This window comes from Poeciliopsis prolifica, unplaced genomic scaffold (genome assembly GCF_027474105.1).
Source record: "Poeciliopsis prolifica strain line A6 unplaced genomic scaffold, Auburn_PproV2 SCAFFOLD015, whole genome shotgun sequence".
In the NCBI taxonomy this organism is placed as follows: domain Eukaryota; kingdom Metazoa; phylum Chordata; class Actinopteri; order Cyprinodontiformes; family Poeciliidae; genus Poeciliopsis; species Poeciliopsis prolifica.
Window position 1 is genome coordinate 8,445,021 of NW_026562390.1, and position 26,112 is coordinate 8,471,132.

A 26,112-nucleotide genomic window follows, 5' to 3' on the forward strand; every position below is an offset into this window, starting at 1 on the left:
GTTAATCAGTCAACTAGCTATCACTGGAATTACCAGTAAAACACCCTCATATAAGATGTGTGTCTCACTTTTCCTTATCTCATCATCTGTGAAAGAAATCCCAGCAACCATCACCCCTGTGGTGTCTGTAACCTGATGGACAGATAAAACCTGGGGCCAAGGAGAGCCGTCTCTCCTCAGTCGATGTGTAAATGAAGGTGTTGCCACATATAGTGTGCATGCATGACTGCGGTTGTATGGGTTTCATTCTGCTACATTCACCTTTTAGTCTGGGGAGTGTTTGTGCAGGAGAAGGGGGCGGCTGATTGAAGTGAAAACACAAGTTGGAGAACGGAAGCAGCAAAATTATAATAAAAAAACATATAGAGTAAAACCGTAATTTCATTTTTAGACTTCACATGGTAACACTGTTGCAGTGGTATTAGAGGTGATCAGTTTAAAGTTAAAGGAAGTTAAAGCAAAAAACTGAAATGTGCATGAATGATCAGCACTTATTTATATAGACATATTACATTATTTATATATATATCTTAAACAGAATACTGTGATCCTTTAACCATATGGAATCTTACTATGGCCTGTGCATACTTTGACACAAACCATCTTCAATTTTCGAAATGGTATTTAAGTTCTCCAACTTTCAAGTTCAATAGTTTCACCTTGTGTTATTATTTTTGTAACTCATTCAACCAGAAAGACATTCAAATGAACCATTTCACCAAGTCACACATCAGAGCCAACACTTTCCATTTCCTTTTCCTCACTAAGCCTCTTATTGGTGACAGGTGAGGGTCTCCAGTCTTCCCCCAGTGGAAAAGCGCCACTAAGATAAATAGCATTCCAGGTTCTGCGTGCGGCTCTAAAGGTTATATTGGCTTTATTGGCCAAGATGCCTCCGATCTTCACTAAACAAAACAGAGATGTATGTGTGTGTGTGTGCAGCAAGTGAACTTATTTGTCACCCACTCCACGGCTGTAACTTTAATTTTCCAACACACCCACCTATACAGAGGCTCTTTTTAAAGTGTCCAGGTTATACTAAGAAAGTAATTAATTACATCACAATAATTTTCAGCAGATTATTTTATCCTAAAGCACTGGATTATAACAGATTATAATGGTTTTAGTCACCAAAACGAGTTATATTTTTTAACTCTTGGCAGTTTTCAAATCATACGTCTTCTGCTGGCAGTTGCATCGAGTTGTTAGACTTAACTAAACACACTTGAGTGTATGTGTGCGTCTTTGTGGCCTGTCATGGAGGAATCCTTGCCTGGCTTTTCGTAGCTGCTCTGGGTGTGTGTTTATACTCCGCTGCTGATCCCATGACCCAGAGGGGGGTAAGATGTTCACTAAGGTGAGCAGCGGGTCGCAGACACATTTAGATATACTCCGGCCTGCTGTGAGAGTTTGTGTGGCAGCATGAGAGGTTGAGTAAACATGTACGTGTTTTACTTTAAAAATGCAAAGGGTTACATTTCTGTACATTTCCAGACTCCCTCTTATAAGCAGCTAATTTTTTGCACACTTATTGAGATTGCCTAACTTGAATTACAGGTTCTGTTGTCTTTCCTATTTTGAGGAATGAGTAATGAAACTCCTGTGTCATACTGTATTCATTCTAGTTCCTTTTATTTGTTGTGAGATTATGGAACTACAAAAGAAAAGAACATTATTTGTAATGTTCTGACAAGATTTTACTAAGTAATTTGGGCATGTGCTGTCTCTATACAGTCACAAAATGGCTGTTTAGATTTACGCTTAGATAGAGTTGAAAACATGGTGTGAAGGTAAAATGTTCTCCTTTGAGACAATGTGTCCTAAAGTTTTGGAACAACTTAATTTCATTTTTTGCTCTAAAATAATGTATTCTTGACCTCAAAATGAGTATTTAGATAGTAGTTTTCTAGTGTTGTGTAAATGCCAAACATGTATACCATTCAAAGTGTTTAACCATAATTAATTTGGAAAAGTTTGCATGTTATGTTATATTTGTATTAGAATCAAATCACATATTTGTACAATAATACAAAGTTTTCATTTTATTCCCCTTCTCAAATGGCTCATCCTGCTCATCTGAGCAAGGTGAGCCATTATAAATCAACTAAAATCCTGATGTGTCATCAATGAATAAATATGTTTTAAAGTGTAACATTCATCTCCTTTTCTCAGCACTGTGCGCACTTGGGACGTGAACTCAGAGAAGAACCACAAGTCGGTGTTCAAACCTCGCTCCCAGCAGGGGAAGAAGGTTGTCCCCACCTGTTGCACCTATAGCCGCGACGGGAAGCTCATCGCAGCAGGTTGCCAAGACGGCACCATCCAGATCTGGGACAGAAATATGAGCGTGAGTGTTAAAGCACATTCCAGCCGCCACAACATATCGTAGATTGCAGGAGTGGATTAGTGGCTTCAGTATAGCTGTGCATACGGAGTCATGAAACTCAGGGTCAACCAGTCATAGGCCAAAGAGACCACAGGTTAACCAAACACTGGCTATAAATAATTTGGAATAGATACCTTTTACACTACAACTGCCAAGGACTGGATGTAACTCTGGTAAGTTGAACTCAAATGCCTTTTACCTCATGACTTCACCTAAAATGACTCTCCTTAGCATTATACTGTGGGATAACTGTAAGATGAAATATCAGGAAGAAATACTTTAAGCCGACAACCATCAACAGAAGTCATTTTGACCCAGTAAACATAAAAAGCTGTCCAGACAGCCGCCAAGTGATCGTTTAAGCACTTCTATTCAAACCTGGCTGTAGTGCATACAACTGACAGGGACCAAATAAACAACAAATATGTTGGTTTAAATCAAGTCAGTTATTTAAACAAATAAAGCCAAAATAACTTTGGAAATATGAGAGAGAAATATTCTAGTGGAACAGGACTGCTTGCAGTATTAGATTTTGCAAATGATTCTGAAAGCTTCTCCATACTTCTTCTCGTCTGACAGAATTTCTTTGTCTCAGGCTCAGTCCTACATAAAACAGTCCCAGAATGCAATAGGCAAATAGCCAAGTGAAGAGTTTGGAGTAAAATGTCAATTTTGACCCAAACTTTTTCTTTTCATTCACTTATATGTTTTATTCTAAAAAAGTATAAGGGGTGTTACTTTTCCCATCTCTGTAATTGATGTTTTTAAGCATCTGCTAAGCCAAATGAAAACTGACACAGAAGATCAAACTATGACATCATTATCAACGCTCTGATAAAATATTTTATGAACGTTGTAAGTTGCTCATTTGTATTTTTGCCCAGCACTCAAAATTATGGGAGCAAAAGTAGATGTTTTAAAGTTAAATTATTTTCCTAGACGCCCCCCTCAAACTGGTAAACTTCCATCTGCTTAAAATTGATAAAAAAAACTCTCTTAACAAATTTTAAATCTGATTCAATGATGGTGATGGCAGAAACATTCAGGGAAATTAATTACAGTTCATCCTTTGAGGGAAAATCGACAACCTTTTTATGTAATCCAACTGTTTAATGGCATTTTTTTCTTTGATCGAGTTTATGCACTTACTAGGAGCGCAGTGCGGCCACTCTAATGGTATGGCTCAAAATAGCCTGAGTTGCATAAAAGCTGCTGGGAGGCCTGATTACAAACTCCCACCAGCACATTTTCCACAATTAGCTAATTAGACAATTATCTGATCAAAGGCTGCCGTACATTCTTAAAGATTCACATTGTCTAGGTAGGAGTTTATTTTGGCTGGTAGGAAGCTTTGTGCTCATTTGTTTGGCTGTTTTTCCTTCAGCTGTTAAAAATCTTCACTGTGGATGAAAATGAACTGGAGAATGCAGCATCTCCATTTTCCATAAAGATGGCTGTTCCATATTAGACTGTGGTTAGTGTTTGGGCAACCAAGGAATACTTTAAGCTGCTGTTTCTTGTTGGTCTGTGAGAGTTTTTGCTTTCTTTTTTTAATAATTAAATTTAACTTCATCAAACAAAGAAAACTGCAGACTCCCTTGAACAGATTAAGTTGATATGTGTGTAATGCCTGCAAATGATTGATGTTTTAGGTTCAGTTTAGGATTATGTTAATTTTTAGCTGAAAAAATTACATTGAAGAAGCTATTTTGTAGAAAGATAAGAGCAGTAAACACATGGCAAACTAAGTATCATGGCAATAAAATTAGCAGATGACATTAGACGATTTACTGGAAAATAATGTTTTTTTGGCTTGTTTCTGCTTCTTTTTTTTGCATTTGTGAAACCGCATACAGTGTGTGAAGAAAGCTGAAAGCTTCTGTTATATCCTGCAAGGATTGAGACAGTAACAATCAAGCTGTGGTTAGTGAGTTGGAACAGCTTTATTGGAAAGAAGGGCTTATCCAGATTAAGTCAAATGGGAAGTAGGCTACATGATAATTGCTCCAACAGCCAACTTCATAATCAAAAGACACACAGAGCGTAGCTTCATGTTTTTCTTTCTTTTTGTGTGCTTCCTAGTGTTATAAAGACTCCCACCTCTTCCCCAGCCACCCATCATCCCACCTCTGTGCTGCAGAAAGCAGCATGCCTCAAGTGATTGGGTTAAAGCTCTCAGAATTTATTACCCCTCCTTCTCCAGGCTAAATATTTACCCTGTGTCCCATAGCAGCTTACAATAGTCGTGTCTCTCTCCTGACCACTGGAGCCTGCCCCGTTTGAATGGCTCAAGAATTTTGCGTGTTGCCCTCTGCCCTAATCAGCAACCTGTGCTGCTGACTCAAATTCAGCTGAAACCCTAAAAAGGAGTTGACCTTCCATTGCTTTACTGCTGCTCCCTCCTCCACTCAAATGAGGCCTATCTCCTGTTATATTGCTACTATTACTCATGCACAGAATATGCAGGCAGGTCAGTCACGATCAATTACATACGTGACCTTGATCTGCGGCTCAGCCTTAGGAGAAGCTATTGGGGATGACACATTGTGTTCTCGAACCATGGCATGAGCTGATTGATCCAGCGATGGGAGTCAAATAGGTCACGTCCAGTGGACTGCCACAGAGAGGAATTGCATGTTCATCCCCCTGACCACAATTACGAGGCCGCATTCAGGTTGCCAGGCTTATGAACACTACAAGAGACTTGTCCTCTGTCCAAAACGTTACCGCAGAGAGTTGAGGAATGCTATGATGTCAGCGATGTACTTTCATGTTTCCAGACATCAAAGTGGGACCACAAACGAGATGGCTGAAATAAATCGATCAGCGCAAGTGTTTTCTTCATGTGTCATGGTTGACTTTCCCTTAAAATCTGCAAAAGAGAGTGTATTCTTTCCTATGCTAATCTGCATAGCATTCAAAATTAGCTAGTGACTGAAAAATATCAAATATTAAAAGATCATTTTTAACCAGCAGTCTGAAATATCTAGTTGGAAAACGCATGTGTAATTCTTACATTTCATATCTTTGTGTTCCACAATAGAAATGCTTTTATTTTTGAATGAGTTTGCAGTTAAGTGAGGCAAATTTAGACATAGTTATTTTATTTTTCAATCAAGGCCTTTATGTTTGATTGGAAAGGTACACAGATGTTCTAATTAATAAAACAAAATGCTATGTACAATTTATTATATAGTGCATCAATCAAACCCTTTATTTATTTTGCTGACCAGATTTTTGTAGTTTTTCACAGATATTTTTACAATTTGTCTTTGGTGTAGAGGTCTGACTTTTTGGGTTTGGGTGCCATCACCTAATTTTCAACTCCCTGCTAAGATTATCTATCAGATTTAAGTTTGGACTGTGGTTGAACCACTCAGAAACTTTAATATTACTTCCACTGAGGAGAAACGTTCAAATTAAAGATTACTTTAATCCGGATTCTGGTTTGAATAATAACTGATTTTGGGCTGAACAATAATATATACTCTATTCTATTCTATTCTATTCTATTCTATTCTATTCTATTCTATTCTATTTCTACTAAGAATTCTCAAACCTCAAAAGATAAACTACTGATGGCTAAAATGCTGAAAATGTTCAATTTTAAATAAAATTTAAATCAAGGAGTAAAAGAACTTTATTTCAAAATGTTTTCATTTTTTAGAAAAGGGGATAAATTAATAATTTTTTTTATCATTTCTTTTCACTCCTAAACGCTCATCCAGACTTACAAATTAATAAAAGCAAATTCCAAATTTTTCCAAACTCCATAGAACTGTTTTTTATATCACTATCAGAGATGGTTTTTAGGTGCTTTGTCAGGTGACCTTAAAATAAAATTGATCATTTTAGAAGTTGGGTTTAGTGCCTCTAGTGAGCAGAGCAGTGTCCAGCCAGCCTAGAGAAACTGGCTGAACTCTGCTGCTGCTTATCATGTAGTCATAAAAAAAAAAAATCTAATGTTTCAGTAACTTAAGCCAGGGTTCCCCAGCCGTTTTCCTCATGGCAGACTGCCCTGCATGTTTTCAGTGTTTCCCTGTTTCAGCACACCTGATTTCAGTTGAAGGCTAGTTAACAGGGTTTTGCTGAACTCCAATCACCTGAGTCAGGTGTTCAAACGCGGAAAATTGTGCTTTAGCTTGACTTGAACCTTAAAACTTGTAGATAACCTCTGAACTGAGTTGTTTTAATTGCTCCATGTTTTAGCAGTAAATAAGTAAATAATAGTTTACTGTCCTTCTGTAAAATACTCAAGACAGTTCTGTTTACACAGGTTGGTCACAAAATCCAACATTAAAAATATTTAATATTTTGTCTTAAAAGAGACTTTGATTAAAAGAAATACTGCTTAGAGAAGTTATACAACATTACTTGTACAAGTTTTGTAATCATTACTCTATTTAACTTTTACAACATGTTTTGTAACCCAACAGCATTAGAGGAGAACATTTTAACTGCTTTAAATATTTTCAGGCTTTACAAACTGTTCTTTTCCTTTACTACATTACTGAGATATGATGGAAAGTTCCAGTAACACAGCAAACGTTTTAGACTATCTGGCCTCTCGTTCCAGTGTGTGTGATTCCCAAACACACACAGCCTCGCTGTCACATCTTGCTGATTTCCTTGAAAGATCATAGCAGCTGTTGAGGAGTGTGGCTCAGCGGCTGGATCCCCACACAGTAACAAAGTCAGAGTGAGACGTAAGCTGACCGCACTCAGGGAATCGACATCTTTTAGGGGTTCGGTTGTAAATATGTGGAAAAAGTAGAGATTTAGAGCTGTATAATTCTAGTCCGATATCGTGATTTGGACGAGTTGGTGCAGTGGGAGATTCTTATCACAGCATGCAGAGGAAGAAACCAAATGCCATCAGATATCATCTTGATTAAAGTTTGGTGCAAACATATAAATGTAGAATATCTGGCAAAAATGTTCACACTCTTTGACCTTTTTCATGTTTCACTCATAAATGGTTTTTTTATTAGGATTTTATTACATCAACTATCATAAAGTAGTGGGAGGGGATAGAAAATGATTCAAGAAAGAGGATTCTGAAAAGTGTGGTGTGCATTTGTGTTCAGCCTCCAGATACATTTTCAAACCTCCTCAATCACAGCCACAAGCCTTTTGAGGTGCCACGCTACCAGCTTCTCACAACTGCCAACCAAAAGCGAATGCCAGTCAGGTTTGAAGCACCGCATGTGTGAACAATTGATTAAGTCTTGCTACAGATTAATTGGATATATATTTCTTCATTCACAAGTCTTTTGCAACCCAATTTCTCCCAGGATTACCCTGAATTTAGCTTAATCTAGCTTCCGATCAATTCTAGTTAGCTTCCTACAACCTGTAGACGAAGGGTGTCAACATCCAGTCCTCGAGGGCCGGTGTCCTGCAACTTTTAGATGTGCCTCTGCTGCGCCACACCTGAATAGAATAATTAGGTCATTAGCAAGGCTCTGGAGAACTGATCTACACAAGGAGGAGGTAATTAAGCCATTTCATTCCTGTGTTTTGTTCCTGTGGCACATCGAAAAACTGCAGGTCAGCAGCCCTCGAGGACTGGAGTTTGACACCCCTGCTGTAGAGGAAAGGAACAACACAACATGATGCCGCCAACATCTCTTTCTTTCAGGTTATTTTTGGTCTTGTGAATCGTTCAAGGAAATTATGTTCTGCATAACATACAAACCAACCGAATTTCTGGCAGCATTTGACATTATTTTTCAAACGATAGACCAGAAATAAGGAAAACAGTACGGGATGATTAATCTGACGTCAAGCAGGAGTCCCAAACATTCTTTTTTAGCTTACATGGGAAAACTGTGGTTCTAGTAAAGAGTTCAGTTTGAGCAGGTTCATTTAGAGAGAGAAATGATGAAAAACAAACATCTGGACAGTTGTTTTTGGTGTTCTGTAAAGCGAATCTCATCACTCTCCCCTCGCAGAGCATGTTTTTGGTATCACTCCAGGCTTTCTCTGGTTTTACTACAGCCCAAAGAAGGCAACCTGAATCTGTTTCATTGACCCATTTCCATGGTGAGACAAGTGCAACAACATTTCTAATCGGCCCATCTGGACAGAGACGTGGTCCTTGTTCCTGTTGTGAATTTGCACAGAATAGCTGAAATTCAGTCAGGATTAAGATGGGATGGAGGCCATCACAGCCACATGTATTAACACTTCACCTCAGCTGCTACTTAGTAAGTCTAAAATTGCCCCTTAATGGATTAAAATGGCAGTTTTGGACTTAAACTGCCCTTCTGAATTTTATTTTACAACGACCACAAGTTAATTTTAGTCCAGCAAAAAAGACTATGAAGACTAAAAGATATTTAAAGACACAAAAGGAGAAGAAAAGCATTAACTTTAAAGTAATCTTGATGATGGGGGAGCAGAAAATTATTCCCAGGGGAGACCAAGCATAAGAAAGTGTAATCCAAGTTATCTACACTCCAAGGTAACACTGTTATCCGTCTGAAGCAAGTTAATAACTTCCCTTCACTTGCTCTGGAGGTGAAGTATGGCCCCCTTTCTTTGTGTTATCATGAGGGCACATCACTCATTCAGCTCATGCTCTGCTCTCTCCTGCAAGTTTTTCTCTGTATTTCGCTATGTTATCTGTCCTCCACAGTGTGTGCTCACTTCAAATTCCTTATCCACTGCTTTTTTTGGTCAAAGACCTGCAGTGCTGCAATTCGCCTTTTCACTGACTTATTTGTGTTCCTCTTAGAATTAATGACAATGTGGCTGTATAAACCAAGGTTATGTTTGTTTGAGCGTTAGAAAGCCTACTTCCCGGGCTTATTGCTTCACCGTCGTCTACTAATGATCGAGTCTCTGGAATTTGGTTGTGTTCAGGTAAAGTGGGCAGTGAATGTTGGGGGGTAGCAGAAAGGCAAAGATGCAGTAATGCTTTCCACAGAGCTGTGATTCTCAAACACGGTTTTCAAGCAACTTTATTTAGACCTGAATGGTTTTATTTTTATTTGGCAGTATGGTGTTGCTTACAGTTAGAATAATAATCTTAATATGCCTAGAAATAGCTTTAAATCAAAAAGTTAGTAGAGGGGGGAACATTTTGAATATTTAGTAAAATTCAATTTTTTGTCTTAACCCCATATTTCTTTACAGTTTATGACTGCCAGTACATATGCACTCACATAAATGGATGCTGTCGTTCAGATTTGGCTATCACCATTGTAACATCTTAGTAGCAAACATCCTTCTGTCCAACCAAGGACAGATCTGCTGTGGCACATATCTGAGTTAAATTTAAAGTGTCACTAGAAGTAGTGAGGGCTACCGATATACATTTATTGGCTAGTAGAGACATTTGATCAGGATGCCTCTTGAACCTGTGCTCTTTGAAGATTTTCTGGTAATGTCCAACTGGGACAAAAGCCCAGCAGATCCAAATTAAGCTGGAGAGAATTTAGCCCCCTAAAATGAGCTTCACTACAGAGAGATGTCTGCAATTCCCTCCTGAACCTCCTACTTCCTCAGATAAATGGAAGTTTGAATAAATGAATGGAAAATGCATCATCTACTGTGAGAGAATACTATTGTGTGCCAATTTGTCAATTTGTACTTCCCACAGCCATGTTTAGAACAATTTTTTTGTAATTTATTGGGTGAATCTTAAATGGCTTGGTTACAATGGCTTAATTAATCATATTTACCTGCAAGAGATTGCTTAGTTACTTTGATTTGACGAGATGTCATAGTTTATTCGTTAACATTACATCTGCATTATACAGAAGGTTTAATTTATTTATGACTGTCTTTAACTTGTAGAAATAGTTAATATTTAAATAAATGGGTACGAAAAAGTTTGTTTACAGTTGTTTTCTGTGCTTTTTTCCTTTTATTTACACTTTGATCAATAGAGTCCTAATTCGTTGCTACAGTTTATTTTGAAAACACACATACACATAACAGATGTGTGAATTTCTGTTTTTAACAATGAAATTAAAAAAAAAATCTTAATGGTTATTGTTGGCTGAAAACATAAAAAATATTTTGTTTCTCTTAATCTGAGGTAAATTACAGCTATGAAAAACCCAGACTCTCTTTATTTGACAAACCGTAAGCTTGGTTGCTTATAGTTAGGACATTGGTTGACACTTATGACAAAACATTGGTTACTCAGAAACTTGTTTAAGAAATGCTTATTACAACAAAACCTCAAAAAGAATTATGCCAGTCAGGCCTGTGGTTACAGTCAAAATGTGTCTGCTGTGAGTTATTGCTCAATAAATTGTTCTCTGTAAAACATCATAATTTGATTTAATATATATATAAAAAAACTTTTAATACCATCTGTTTGGCTGTAGCCGTGGAGTTTGCCAAGGTAAATGTCTGTGACGTTGCTGCAGTGTGTTAACCTGCTTGTGTTTCATAGGTTGTGGTGGGCTAGTTCAGTGTTCGTAGCTGTGATGAGAACCATATGTTGTTTTGAAGACGCAGAGAACCAACGGGTCGTTTTGTTACTGTAGTGACAAACTTAAACATCTACTATTAAATCAGTGACCAGGCTGTTTCCTATAACAAGAGAGCATAAAACACATTTTACACACAGCTACAGAGGAGCTGGGTCTGAAATATTATGACTGACTTATTTTTTAAAAAAAGAACACCTGAATGAGCAATAATCAGTGTGACAACTGCTTTTTTCACCCTTTTTCTTAGGTTCATACAAAGTTTCACTGCCGGCAAGCCCACACTCCTGGATCAGACACCTCGTGCCTCTCCTTTTCATATGACGGCATCACTCTTGCTTCCCGTGGAGGTATGGAAAACACTGTGACTCTCAGAGCCCCCAGTCAGCTGCAGTCACTGGCATCAAAATATTCAACCTCTACTTGATAAAAACAATGGATTTTAGGCAAATCAAGTGCTTTTCCCTCCATTAAGTAGACAAAAAACAAAGACCCACCACTAACAAAACACGGAAATCTTTCAAGAGGTGGATAAACACCAAAAGATTTTTGCTTTTTGGTATGTAATCTCGTTAAGAGGTTGCTAACACAAACATAAACAAAAATAACTGAGGAAGGAATAGTCCTTCTTTCAACATGATTATGTAATGTAAATGAGAGCTAACTATTTAGTTCCACTTCCATAATAATATACAGACCTTAAAGTTTGCCTTTTAAAGTTTCATTAATGTATTCATTTTCAGGGGACGACACGCTGAAAATCTGGGACATACGCAACTTCAGGAAACCTGTAAACGAAGCTAACAGGCTGACCAACTACTTCTCCATGTGGGTCATCTCCGCTTTTATAGACTGCTTGTTTTCAGTTCTTGGTATGAGTGCATCGCGTGTAGATTATAAATATTTGTATGTGTGACTTTCCCTTCCAGGACCGACTGCTGTTTCAGTCCTGATGACAGGCTTGTTGTGACAGGGACCTCCGTGAAGAAGGAGGAGGGAAATGGGAAGCTGGTTTTCTTCGACAGAGCTTCTTTTCAGAAGGTCTATGAGATAGAGGTCACCAACGCTGTAAGTTCTGCTGCAATACACACTGGAGGTTTTCAGGACAGCAATTATTTTCAGTTTTGTCCAGGTCTAGATAAGTACAGATGATGAAAATATGAGTAAGAAAGTATATCTTTCTTTTTGTTGTCCTTTCTTTTGGTCGTCTTTCTTCATATACTTTCTTTGATTCTGCCCTTCTATTATGTTCATTCTATTTTCCTTCATTACTTTCTTTCCTTTGTCCTTTTTTTTCTTCCTCACTTTCTAAAACTCTTTTTTTTTCTTTCTTCCTCGTGCCATTACTATAGACCTATTTGTGTCTTTGTTTCCTTGTACCCTATCACCTTTCCTTTACTTTCTGTCGTTTTTTTCCTTCCTTTATGCCTTTTGTACATCCTAAATTTTCTTCTTTTCTCCTAAACCCTACTTGTCTTTGCTTCCCCACTTCTTTCCTACCTTTTTTTGTGGGCTTTTTTGCTTTCTATCGTCTTTCCTTAATTTTCTTTATGTCTTCTTTTTGCCTTTTGTTTCTATCTCTTTACTTCTTTGTGTTTTTTTCTCCCCTTCTTTCTTTGTCCTTTCTTCTGTGTTCTTTCTTTCCAGATTCTGGTTGCTGCTGAACCCTTATGTAAACCATGTCCACTGTACACATATCCCACCTAAATTTATAGTAAATGTTTGTCTCCGGTTAACAAAAACTTTTGATATTTGTCTGTGAGTGGTGCAATTTTTTCTGAAAACATATTTGTTCATTTACTGATGTAACTAGAGATGGGTGAAATAACTTGAAACTATACTATAACAGTTGCAGTTCTTCAAAATACTACTCAGTCAAAGGTAAACTTTGATTTTTTTTATTTTTATTTTGCCAAAAAGTAACTGAAACTGTGCAGGGAGTAGAAAGACAGACAACATAAGACTGTTCCTCTGAGGAATCCTCCTTCCTACTATTTGTGACATCTGGAGATTCACTTGTGTCAAAAAAGCAAAAATGTGTTATCCTGATTCACGTCTCTGTTTTCCAAGCACAGACGTTTCCTGAGACACTCCATGTGTGGGCCTGCTTCACATTTAAAGGAGTTGACTTACTCACATTTTACCCAAGACCACTCCTATGAATAGAAATTTAAGTGGAGTTAATATGTCATTGAGTTTAAGGTTTATATGTATTGAGGAGATTTCACCAGACTTCTGAAAATGTCACATCTCCGAAATGTACCACTTCATCCATAAAAGACTTTGGGCATTTCTTGCCAAGCACATCTGATTTTATAATCTTCCAAAACTTCAGAGATTTTCCTGATAATTTGAAGAGTTGTCTTCCAAATTTTTGGTGATATTTCTACTTTCATGATTGGAAATTTATGCTTTTGGTCATAAAAAATTATCCTTTATTGTTGCAGATTTTTGACTTTTTGTTATTGGTGAATGTCCAAGTTTTTCTTGTCAATATGTGAAATTAATGTAGAAAGTTCAGCATTTTTTGGCAAAATATTAGATTTTCTTTGGCTTTGGATAATATTGCCTTTTAAGCCTAAACATATTTTAAATGAGTCATTGTGCTTAAAATGGAAAATCTTTTCCCCTTTCAGTCTTAACATCGCGTGGTAGTAACTAAGCATCTCCCTTTATAAAATTATATGTCTCAATATGGTTGTATTTTGGTAATAAATTTAATTTTGCTCCATTTTCACATAAAAAGTAAGTCTTGCAGCATTTGGGGAAAATCTTGGCCTAAGGAGAAACATCTTAAAATGACTCGAGGCAAACTCTGTGGGAATAAAATAAAGAAAGAAAGGATCTCATTCCACCATTTTACTCAAACTGTTGCCAGGAAAGATGTGAAGCTCTTAAATGTGCTGAGTGTATTAGAAATGCAATTATCTGCGGTCACAATCATCATGTTTCATACACAGTAGCAAATGGTGTGCTTTAAGCTAATCCCGCTTTCTGAGAGTTGCATTTCATGGAGTCAGCCAATCATAGGTGCTAAACTGCAGTCCAGAGCTGCTGCTGCCTACTATAGAAACATGTGTCCAGTCGCATCCTGCTTTTGATCTCTCTGTAGCCATAACACCACAGTTTGACAGAGGTTAATGTCTTCAGCAGTAACTGTCTTCTCCAGGGCTGGAGCAAGAAATACACACTCAGACCGGTTAAATAAACACATTGAAGGTGTCATTTGGAATGCTACAAACCTTTGCATGTTGTTCATGCTAAACACACCCATGCAAAGCCACACTTCTGATGCAATACTTCAGCACTCAGCTGTCAAAACAATTAAAATGTTTTTTTAATTGTTAAATGTCTGCTTAAACTTAACAGTGAGAGTAACATGATTCTGTCAGTGCAGCTATCTGAAAATATTGTATTATTTCTTCTGATGGCAAAAAATGCTAAAAATACCAGCATTAAAATTCAACCCAGACGGTAAAGAGGAAGTGCCTTTGCCAAGGCAGTAATCTGTCTTGCGATGACTTGTTCCAGGATTGTTTGTGTGACTGTCTCTCAAAATGAAGCATGAATTTTCAGTACTAATTGCCGCCTTCAAAAAAGTCAAGATGCAATTTTTTTTGTTGTTGTTGTTTGGTCATCATTTTGACTTTATAAAAGACAATTTTGAAAAAGGTATTTCATTACAAACCACATATCCCTTGTAAGCATGAAAATCCCAAGACCAAGCAGTTACTGTTGTTGATTTATGTTCTTGACAGAGTCTGTTTGCACCCAGATTCAGTCTAGGAAGCACCAGACAAAGGACACACTTGGGGTCAAAGAGTGTATTTAGCTCCCCACAACTCTGCTCCTTTGCATCACTCTGTGGACGTTTGTCTTCTTTTTCACTCTACTGAGGGGAGGGTAAACATTTGGAAGTGATTTTTCTATTGCCCCTTTCACTTGTTCTACTGCCTGGCTGTATGAAACAGTCTCTTAAGCTGCCGCTTGCTTTCTCTTGAAAGTTGATAAAACCATCTTTCCTTCTGCTTAACATGTGTGTTATAAACTCCTGCAGATGTGGAGTTTTATCTTTATAAAACTCACAAATATTCAGCTGACTTTTGTTATTACAAAAGTATTTTAAGCTTCACTTAAATTGGTTATTTACTGTATATCATCAGTGGATGATATACAGGGTTTCTGCAGGCCATGTCTTAAAAAGTCCTTAGAAAATCTTAAATGACTGTTTTATAGTAAAATAAAGAATTTGTCACTGTATAGATGAGTTTAGTTTTACTAAATAAAAAAAATATCTAATGCATAGTTTTAGTTTTCCTATTGCTTAATTAATTAACTTTCATGGTTCACATAGTCTTAAAAGGCATTTAGTCACATGTTAAATTAGGATGTTTCATCATTAATTGCACTTTCTATTGACTTCCCCTCAAAATTAGATTTATGTGTACACTGGCAAAACAACAAGACACAGTACAGTAAACCACTCTGTAGCAAATAATAGGAATTAAGCTCCATACATTCAGTCAATCCAGCAAACCCGCCAAAAAATGTGGCTCCTAGAAGCAAGTTACTGTATATTCAACCAATGAAAATAAAAGCATTTTTGTTAAATGATCCAATGCCAGCTTCTTCATCATGCCAAAGTATCTTTAACAAGGTTTGGCTTAAAAACAAGGATTTCAATGGGCTCTTATAAGTAATCCTTACCTTACTGCAAGAGCACTTTGAAGGTATGCCACTTTGGTGTAAATCACTACAGTAAAAACAAACCAAAATGTTGACAGTTATATTTTCCGCCTGCTTAAGCCATACAACAAACAGATACAACAATTGCTTAAGCTATTACAAGTCGCTGGTGAGCCAAGTGATCTACAATAGCTTGAGTTATTTTTCGAAATTTATGAAGCCCTTAAATTTAAAATATGATAATCTTAACAATAAGTCAGCATGTTTAATGTGAGATTCAATTAAAAGGTTATAAGCAGTCTAATATTTACTAATAAATAAATTCTTGCCTTCATCTAGGATCAATCTTGTATCGTAAAACAACTCCCTTCCCCAAAATGTCCTCTGGTTTATGTGAGCATTATTTTAAGAACCTTTGAACCACTTTTAGGTTACATTGATTATTATTTACATGGGAAATAAGGAGACATTGTGGGACTGAAGAGCCAGTGTCCCACAGAAGACCAAAAGCATATGTGGTTAGTTACTGTGTGATATAGCAGTAAATTATTTATAAAAAAAAATAAGTAATATCCCTGGTAAACAGTTAAAACTGTTTACCACTTTGCTCTTGGCCAATGTCTGGCCAGCCATCACCTTAATTCAGGCTCCAGAACCAGCTGATCTCTATTTATACTAAATAAATTTGCTGAGAGATTTATCTAAAACAGAAACGCTATTAACTACTTACAATAACTTTACTAGAACCTCTTTTAAAAAACTATTGCTTTATAAGACTCACAGTCAGCTGATGCTTCTTATTTACTAATGACAAAAGTATTTTAAATTTCACTTAAGTTGGTGCACATATATACTTTTTTCAAGACATTGTTGTATTGACATTGTTTTATTTTTCAACATGTTTTGTACAGTTAAAGACAAAGCACTGATGTGTTTCTTATTTATTTTTTGGAAATGTAGGAGTAAGAGTGAGTTCTTGCTCACTAGAAGCAGTGTTTAAATTGAGATTTTAAAAATCTGCTCTTTTCATCCAAACATTAAACATTAAATGAAATATTAAGTCAATTTAAATAAGCAAATTGACGGATCTGTTAGCTAAACAGATCCGTCCTGTTTAACTAACTTTTACTTCTTCTTATATGCTCTGTACATCATTATTTCCACAGAAATAAAGGGAGGCTTTCTTCTAAGTGAGCTTATATTTCCGCCAAGAGCTTTAAAAGGGTGTGTGGCAGACAGAAAGACGTTGCCAGTTGTTCAAGTATTGTTTCTTTCTTCTTGGACAGTAGCTGTCACAGCATGGGGCTTAAATGGTAAACATTTGGTTTTCCTTTCTCCTGCAGGTTTAAATTGGCCTGCCGACCAGTGCTGAACAAGGATTGTAGCATACTGCCGGGTCTCATTACTGTTGCCTGGCTTTATTTCATAATTGGCATAAATGTTGTGAAAGTGGGTGGCAAATCATTTACCTTTGTTCAGTCCTTTCGCATTTTAATCTGGTGGGACATAGACGTCTGAATCTTGCTGCTGGTGAACACACTGATTAAAGTGTCTTCTTCCATGAATCAACTCTGCAAACACAAAGTGTAAACAGGGATTCTTGGAGTATAAACATGCTTCTCTGAATTTCTGGAAAGAAGTCCAACAATTAAGCTGGGCCGAGCAGGGCTTGGCTGTGTGTGTGTGTGTGTGTGTGTGCTAGTTTTTGTGCATACAGTTGTGGTGCGGGCTGCACTCAGCTGGGCTGTTGCAGTTCTGCTTCTATGAAGTTTGTTGACAGAGTGATTTGTTTGAGTCTGAGGAGACCGTTCAGTGAACTCAAATGGGCTGAGTTTACGGTACCTGGCTGGATATTTGGGATTTACGATTACTACGGGCTGATCTGCCTGTGCTGCTAACCTGGATTCTTTGATGGCACCTCTGGAGTGTAACCAGACCTCAGACTTTGTTCTTCATTGTTGCTCGAATGAGTCGACTGTCACTGTTAGTGTAGCATTCTTGACAGGCCAATTTATAACCCATTACACATTTTCACTGGAGCACACCCAGAGTGTCTGGATTTCAGCTCATGATGCTGACTTACATGCTGATACATGTATCATGTCTTCCATAGCATCAATTCAGAAAACTTTTATAGAGAATTGTATTATATGCCTATTGAGCCTTTTCCCATATGTTATCCTTTCACAGCATCAAACTTTGATGGAAGAAAAATGTAATTTTTTTTTTACTTTTCAAAATATTTTCAAATAAAAGGGAAAATAAAAAGTAAAAATAAAACTGAATTTTTCTTCCATCGAAGTTTGATGCTGTAAAACAACCAGTCTTCTTCAGAAATCACAGAATTAGCAAAGTCCACCTGTGTCGCTGCAGATCTTTTGGCATATGTCTGACTGCTGGAAATGTTGGTCATTGTTTCCAATCTTTTACTACCTGCAATAGGCTTCCAGTATTGCTGAATTTAGATTTCATCTAACCAGAGTACATTCATCAGCAAATCTTTCTTGTCTGTTACCTTTTTTTATTTTAAATCAAACTTTAAATGGGACTTTCTTTTGTTTCTTGTATTGTTTTTATTTGGCATTAGCTTTTCCACTCTTGCATAAAAGTGGAAGAGTGGTATGGATTAAAATAAATCCATACCACAATTTTAGATTTTATTTGTAAAAAACAAACAAAAAAGACTTTGAACCATGTATCTTGTATTTCCGTGCTGCTTCATAAGGATGCACTACTTTTGATCTCCTAAATCCCAAAGAAATGGAATGAAATTCGTTTTTTCATGACAAAATGTAAAAAGACCATGGAGTATTCATTCATTTTGAGGTCATTTAAAGCTACTAGTATTTTATTGAAAGCATGAGGCTCATTTAATTTAAATTGGTCTCTCTGTTATAATCAGCTGATCTGGTTGAGCAGATTAACCTTCATCTCGCTGCAGAGTTAAACGACACTGTGACCTCCTGACATGACGGTGTTGATGTAAAGTGATCAACCATAACATTACAACAACTTCTCTTTAAATCACAGAGAAGTGACTCCTGTGAAATAAAAAATGTATCGGTGTATGTAGATTACTGCTTCCACCAAATGAGAAATGATCGTCTGTAATGCACGGTATTACCAAATGCTAAATTAAGGGAAAAAAGTGAACAAGAAATGTGGTTTTTCTGTACAAATGTCTGCGCTGCTTTGATTGTGCGTGCATGTTTTATTTTGCGTGTACGATTGAGACTCGCTCCTCTGGTGTCCTGATGGGAAGCTGAACAGCTGGACGTTAAGCAGCTTTCACTGTATGCGTGCTCTTACCCAGCCCCCCATCCCACAAAACTCCTTTAGATGCCCCCCAATCAGATCACTCAGACATTTTAAGCGAGTGGGAAAAATGAGGCGCTACTGGAGGAGTGTTTTTTAGATGTGTTGCATCTCACATATCAGAATGAGCTGAAGAGCTCAATCACTGTCGAACAGCTGTTCTTATATTGCTCCCTCTCTATGCTGCTCTCTCAAATAAACACACAGAGAGAGTTACACACACCCGTCTCTGGATAAATGTGGTCACATTCGCCTATTGGCACCAGGCCATCTGTCACACACAGACAGTGAGATTCAGCCCTCATCCCACTAACCAAATATAGTCAACTAGAGTAGCAGAGCACACTGGGACTTCTCCTCACTGTACCTGGGTTGCACATTTTCACTACTGTGGGGAATAAAATATGATTGTTACCTCCTGTTGTCTAAGTAGTGGGAACACAAGCCTGTCAAAAACCAAAAGAATGACGCAGTCTTCCATTTTACACCCTTCTTAAATACTTAGGAAGGATGTAAAATATATATAAAAAAAAATATGTATATAAAAATTGAACTGATGTAAGTAATTTTATGTGTGTTTGATGCAGAGTGTTGTTCGCTGCCTGTGGCATCCCAAACTGAACCAGATTATGGTGGGTACTGGGAACGGACTGGCCAAGGTGTACTACGATCCAGTTAAAAGTCACAGGTATGTTCAGGTGAACCTCCATCAGCAAACAACAATTATTTTTTTAAAATTGTGACTATTAAAATAATTCTAATTAAATAAAAGCAGTGTACAGGGATTCCTAAGTATTAATCTACAGAAACCAATGAAAAGAGTTGATTGAGTAATTCAAAAAGCTTTCTACCCAGAAACACTGAATTGTGATTGATTTTGTCCATTATTTTAAAAAAGACTTTGGCTTCACATCCTTTTATAAGAACATGAAATTTAGGTTCATAAATTTCTAAAATTCCCTCAGGTGAGATTATGAGCCTGGATGCGAATGTGAGTCAGTGTTTCCCTGTGATGACAGGCGACCTGTGCAGGATATAAGCTCCCTCTCACTGAAAAATTTCTGTCATTTAAAGCTGTCTTTCAAATTTTCAAACCGGAGTTTAAATTCTCAATGAATGGTCACTGTACAAAATAAAAGAAGGAAAGATGCCCAGATGCAGCAATCTAACCCCAATCTTAGAATATTTTTAGTGTTTTAATCAAAGCAAATACTGTACTGTTCTTTTTGGATAGACATGCATAACAGTAATTTTACCTCCATGTTTAAATGGTACAATAAGATTTGGCTGCAGATGCAAAGTTGTATTAGAAAATTGCATCTTCTGTTCAACATGTTGTAAATCATCGCTCAGCCATTTTGCTTCTGATCTTTTTCCTCCAGAGGGGCCAAGCTGTGTGTGGTAAAGAGCAAGCGGAAAGAGAAACACGCGGAGACGCTAACACAAGATTACATCATCACGCGTAAGTTCTTCCATGTTTTTACGGGACAGAATTGGAATACAATGAGGTTGTTTCACAACAACAGCAACTCTCAGCAACAGCAACGTTCCTGCTTCTCTCAATTTATCTTGCATGGTCGTCAGATTAAAGTTCATCTTTCAAAGCCCTGTTGCAAAGAGTCTCCAGCCTCTGCTGAGCACTGTGGTCTGCCTACAATTTGGCTACTGTAAATACAAATAATCTGGGAAACCTTTTTCAAAGATTTGACAAGCAGAGCCTGTTTCTCGTCAGGCCAGCTCTAATGCTACCTCCCGCACTCAGATATTCAGACGAACTCCATCTGATGCCGCAGGGCTTTTTGGATGGAGCGACAGCTTGTTCTGGATGTTCACCCCTTCCATTAGCTGATGGATTTGAGTGTGGATTATTGAATCGATAGCCACGCGACCGCTATGTACTTTCCTGTCACGCAGGAATCACGAGAGGATGACCTCCTCTCTCGCCCTTGCCGGCGTGATCTTCTGCTGGTTTTGCCGCACACACTCCAAACTGCCGCCCTCTCGCAACCGTAACACTGACACATGAGGCTGTCATCTTTTTTGTGCGTGCCTCCCATCTCCTCCGACCCCGGGCAACATTTACCTTTTGAACTGCTTCAGGCTTTTCAGACGCATCATGTGAGCTCATCGTCGTGCCAACAGGGTGTAAAATAGTCGACCATTTCGCTGCTCCAAGTGGTGAGTGACGCACTTGATGCCTTGGCACTGGAAAATTAGACGGGGCAGGAAGCGAGTGACGGCCCATTGAGAAAAGCGAGGGAATCTGTTAACAGTAACCTTTTTGCTTAATGTGGCATGGAGAAGAATTAACACTGAGCAGCGACAGAAGCGCCTGAATGGAAAATCACTTAATCTAGCTCTTCACTAAAGTGTCTCCTTGTAACCCCCGAAGATGAGAGCAGAGCATACACACTTCCTGAAACAGATGCTCTGTCGCCCACACACGCTCAGACAGCGTCGCCGAACTTACTCGGAGTGCACTCATTCACACCTAATCGTGCACACGGTCACCCGCACGCTCCTGGAGTTCAGCATGGGAAGCCTTTGTTATGGTGGCGTTCAGAGACGTCTAAGGTTAAATGGAGTGGCTGAAAATGTTGGTGTAAATTACACCAGGAGGTGGCTGACGATTTAGAGTTATAATTGGTTCTTGTGTTTTTGTTTGCTGGGGCCATGTGACTGTTCACCACTCGGACTCACATTTGTTTGTTTACTCTCTCCAGCTCATGCTCTGCCCATGTTCCGAGAGGCCCGACAGCGGAGTACACGGAAACAGCTGGAGAAGGACAGACTGGACCCGAAGAAATCGCACAAACCCGAGCCGCCTGTATCTGGACCAGGTAACATATTAAATATATATATTAAAATAAAAATAAAAAAATCATCTCAGCTGAAAAAAGTGAGACACAAGTTTCTTTTGCAGCTGCTCTCAAGCATATGAAGTGTCAAGTTTGTAACTGGACAGATAATCTATTTGTTTTAGGCAGATGTGTGAGGCTGCAGTTGGTGTAACACAGTCCAGCCCATGTGGAGCAACTGGCCTCTCAAACATCCTGGCCATTTGCCAGATATGGCCAACCCTTGCAATGAAAATAATGCAGGAAAAACCATAATTGTTGTATTTAAATGTAAAAATGCTCATTTTTAAAAACAGTTTTGAACTCCAACAAACCACAGACGACATTTCTCTTGTCTCCAGGCTCACTGCTGCCGAGTTATGTCGAGCAGTTTCTCTGTTTTGGGAACTTGTGGCGATGTAAGCTGTAAATGCTTGCATATCAGGAGCAAATGAAATAATCCAACAATAAAATAAGATGAACTAATTTAAACATAACTAACCCAGTGAGTTCTAAGTAAGCCTGGTGTCACTTGACTAGAAAACATCCAGATTAATTTAGACAGTATTTTAGAAATTTTACTTAAAACAAAAAAATATTATTAGATTAAAAAGTTTGTGTTTCTCTTTTGCTTGGGTTAAACTTTGTGACAGTTTTGCCAAAACATAAATGCATAAATAATAATATATTTAAAAGAGACTTGAAACAAAATGATAAATAGCAGTTTTTAAATCAGATACTTAAAATTTTATTGAAACTTTCATGATGCGATTTGCTTACTTTTTAATCTTTCAGTTTTTTTCTGTCTTCTCTTGTCTTTTGGGTTTATATTTCTTTTTCTGACTTTTTCTTGTCTTCATTTAATTGTTGATCCTGTGTATTCAGTAGATATTTGTTACACTAAAGCTGTGATGAGAGGAAATATTCGTTACAAATTTAAAATTTGTAACAAACATGTAATAATAGGCACGTACTGACATAATAATACACCTGATCTATTATAACACTTATGAATTATTTTTATTTGACTTTGTTTTGAATTTCTGTGATTTTATTTGGAATGTTGATTGACTAACAACCTTTATTATTATCATGAGTGTCTCTGTGTTTTAGAGCAAATAAACTATAAACTAAACTTGGCGAAGGTGAGTCCAATTTGACTCTGAACAAACTGGACTCAACCGCAAAAGCCCAAAAAAGGATGAATCTTTTTGGGGCTTTTGTGGTTGAGTCCAGTGTGTATTTCAGCTTTGTTCTTACACAGTGAAAAAGAACAAAAAAAAGGGAGTTTAGCAGATAACCTAATGAAAATCCAACTGCATTTGTTTCCCACAAACCACACTTAACTTAAGCAGTCTTGTAAAAAAGGAAAAACTATTTTGTCAACCATGCTTTGTTAATGCCGCAAGAAGGATTAGTTGTTCTTTATTTATCATTCCAGGTTTTTACGATTAAAAAAGGTTTTTATTTTCTGTTATTTTCCTTTTTTGTTGTCTTTCCGTTATGGCTGTGTATGCAGTCTTAGCACGACGCTCAGGAGGAGCGCGACAAATGTCGTGGGGAAGTGGTGGGGGTTGTCCCATTAAATTGTCAGTTTCTGAAACCACACAAAAAAAATCGAACTCATAAAAGCACACACTTGTGTCAGCGCGACCCATCCGGACATGAGTCAGGAACTCATGGGGTCTAGATGACCCCATCTCTTAAGACCTTGGGAGGTTTTTATGTTGTTTAAGTAAAACCATACCCAGCTCATGGTTTACACATTTTTAGAATCTGAAATTGGTCCAGGGAGTATCATTGCACACGTTTCTGTATAAATAAAACACATGAGTCACTAAGATTTAGAGAAGGAGGAGAAATTCAGAAATAGGTCCATTCTATGAAAAGGAAAGTGACTTCTTGATGGGTGACTTGTGCCTCTCAGATTATAGACTTTCCTTATTATGTTTATCTTGTGTGTGAACTGACTTCGCATAAGTGCAAGGTAATGTTTGGTGGTTGGCTCAAAGCTTACAAGCAAATGGCTGGATGTGGCTCTCGATCCCCAAACAACACAGCTGGGCCGCTACAGCAGGAACTCCCTGCATACTTTATGTTGGTCCAGATTTAAACTCTGGTTTTTACATTGTCTGGAAAGAAGGAGGTGAAGTCAAATTCATCAAATAGATTAAACTTTACAAACATTTGATAACAGAAGAATATAAACTGTTGTTCAAAATGACTTTTATATCTGATTTTGTTAACACTGTGACCAACACATCTGCCGTAAGCAGATCTGTGATGCAAGATAACATCAGTGTCTGTTCAGTGTCGCATATTTTAGTAGATAACATCATCCAGAGCCAGAGCTCTAAATCAGTGGCCCTAAGTAAGGTGAATGTCTCCTCACTGATCATGCCCGAGCTTTACCTAAAGTTGGGATTTGTTGATTTTCTTTCCCCCTGCTTTCTAAGAACGTGCAAAGAGTCTCTAACCCACTGATCCATGTGCCCTCGCAGGTCGAGGAGGCAGAGTAGCAGCACATGGGGGCACGCTGTCTTCGTTCATCGTGAAGAACATCGCTTTGGATAAAACGGACGACAGTAACCCGCGAGAGGCCATCCTGCGTCACGCCAAGGAGGCATCGGAGAACCCATACTGGATCGCCCCGGCTTACAAACAGTAAATTCATGATTCTTCAGCATTTTACCTCTCAATCTGTCTCAATAGTGTACAGTGGGACACAATCATCCAATCTTCTGTCCATTAATTTATGCACACATATAATCAGTACATCCATTCTTCTGTCCATCCACTTGTCATACAGCTGTCCATTTTTTTTGTCTATTCACCCATCCTTCTGTTACTGTCTGTCTCTTAATTCATTCTTCCATCTATTGATTTCTCCATCCATCTCTTTTTCTGTCTCTGTCTGTTTATCCATCCGTCCATCTGGGAACGTTTGGAGAAAAGCCTGGAGAAATGTGTTTGTGTGCAACATTCTTCTCATTATAACTTCTTAGCCTGAAGCTCATTAAGCCTTATTTAATGTGTCATTGGTCTGACACTCTGACACTCCAGCATCTGACTTAATTCATTGTTTCACAGCTGGGTGACTTCTTTGTTCTGCTCTTCATTGCTTTTGCTCCGAAGCTGCATGAATAGAAATGAAATAAAAGTGACAGTTAAATCATTGCTCGTCTTTGTGAATCCCTGCAGGACCCAGCCGGAGCCCGTGTTCGCAGAAGAGTCAGAGGAGGATGAGGAGGCTGACAAAGAACCGGAGTGGAAGAAACGCAAAATCTGAGTGACCCATTTTTTTATTATTATTATTTTTTTTTTACATGAGATTAGCTGATAAAGACCTTGGACATGTCAGAAACACAAAGAACTGGCCAAAATACTTAAGAACATCAATTAAATTCCTAAAGCATAATGTTTCTGCCCTCCAATGAATCTTAATTCCTCCCTTTTCTTCCCTCCTGCTTCGGTGAAAAAAAGGAAGCGCATAAATCTGATCTCGCCATCATACAGTTTTATGTTCCTCTCACTGCTACACATGAACCACTTCACTTTTTATGTCTGTTTTGATTGTGTGGACGGTATTTTTGTAATTTCTTTTGTCCTCACACCCCTCATCTCCAGAGTTTACCAATGACTCATAAATCAGCTCCAGATTTTTGTGGTGCAGTGCCGATCACCACGAAGAAGAGTTTGCGCAGAGCAAATCGTGGAGACGTAGTGAAATTCCAGCCAGTTTTATGTGGGAATATTGGTTTTTTTTTCGGCCTTGACAGTTTAAAAGCTGTGCTTTTTTTTTAGTAGTTAACAGCAAAACCTTCAATTATTTCTTGTTTTCGCCACACCATGTAAACCAACTCAAAATTTCAATAAAGAAATTTATATCCTCTTGTCAAAGAGTTGTATTTCATCCAAACTGAAGCTTAGTCTGATCTGTCTTACCTGCTGATCAAAGGAATGCCTTTCCTGTGAGGCACAAGCTCCAACCTGAAGATACATAGCGGAGCCAATCCTGCTGTTTTTACTTACTGCATTGAAAGGGTTTTACATGCTATGCATTGCTTCAATTAAATGATTGTGGACAAAGTATGGCGGTATTAAACTGGCAAATCAGGGGTGCTTAATTTTTATTTAAAAGTTCAGCTGTTGTTAAGATGTGGTTGTGCAGTGGGGAGGGTGTTACCTCCAGGAAGTTATGCTCTTGATCCCAACCTTGGCTCTGATATTGGCTTGCTGGCCAGGCAATTTTAATTCACAAAGTAAACACTTTTTTTTTTCTTTTTTATTTGAGGTTGAGCGTCTTAATTTTACAACACTGAGTTCAGCAAGAATTGTGAATATGTCTTGTGGTCCAACACAGAATTTATTGAAGCTTTAAAGGAGGTTTTTCCTTCTTAGTACCTGCAGCTTTTTCTCATCTCTGACTTTGAACGTGGAA

The 26,112-nt window shown here is 37.9% G+C and overlaps 1 protein-coding gene across 1 annotated transcript in view; it reads left to right on the forward strand.

The window, feature by feature from the left end:
- Nucleotides 1-25,571, forward strand: part of LOC129366641 (WD repeat-containing protein 70) — a 38,024-nt gene extending 12,453 nt beyond the window's left edge. The window contains exons 10-18 of the mRNA XM_055040616.1: nucleotides 2,173-2,347; nucleotides 11,084-11,183; nucleotides 11,577-11,661; nucleotides 11,763-11,901; nucleotides 19,422-19,522; nucleotides 20,217-20,296; nucleotides 21,558-21,674; nucleotides 24,173-24,335; nucleotides 24,873-25,571. Coding sequence (XP_054896591.1) covers nucleotides 2,173-2,347; nucleotides 11,084-11,183; nucleotides 11,577-11,661; nucleotides 11,763-11,901; nucleotides 19,422-19,522; nucleotides 20,217-20,296; nucleotides 21,558-21,674; nucleotides 24,173-24,335; nucleotides 24,873-24,960 — 1,048 coding nt within the window. The 3' untranslated portion in view covers nucleotides 24,961-25,571. The remainder of the gene's footprint in view (nucleotides 1-2,172; nucleotides 2,348-11,083; nucleotides 11,184-11,576; nucleotides 11,662-11,762; nucleotides 11,902-19,421; nucleotides 19,523-20,216; nucleotides 20,297-21,557; nucleotides 21,675-24,172; nucleotides 24,336-24,872) is intronic.
- The last annotated feature ends 541 nt before the right edge of the window (nucleotides 25,572-26,112 follow it).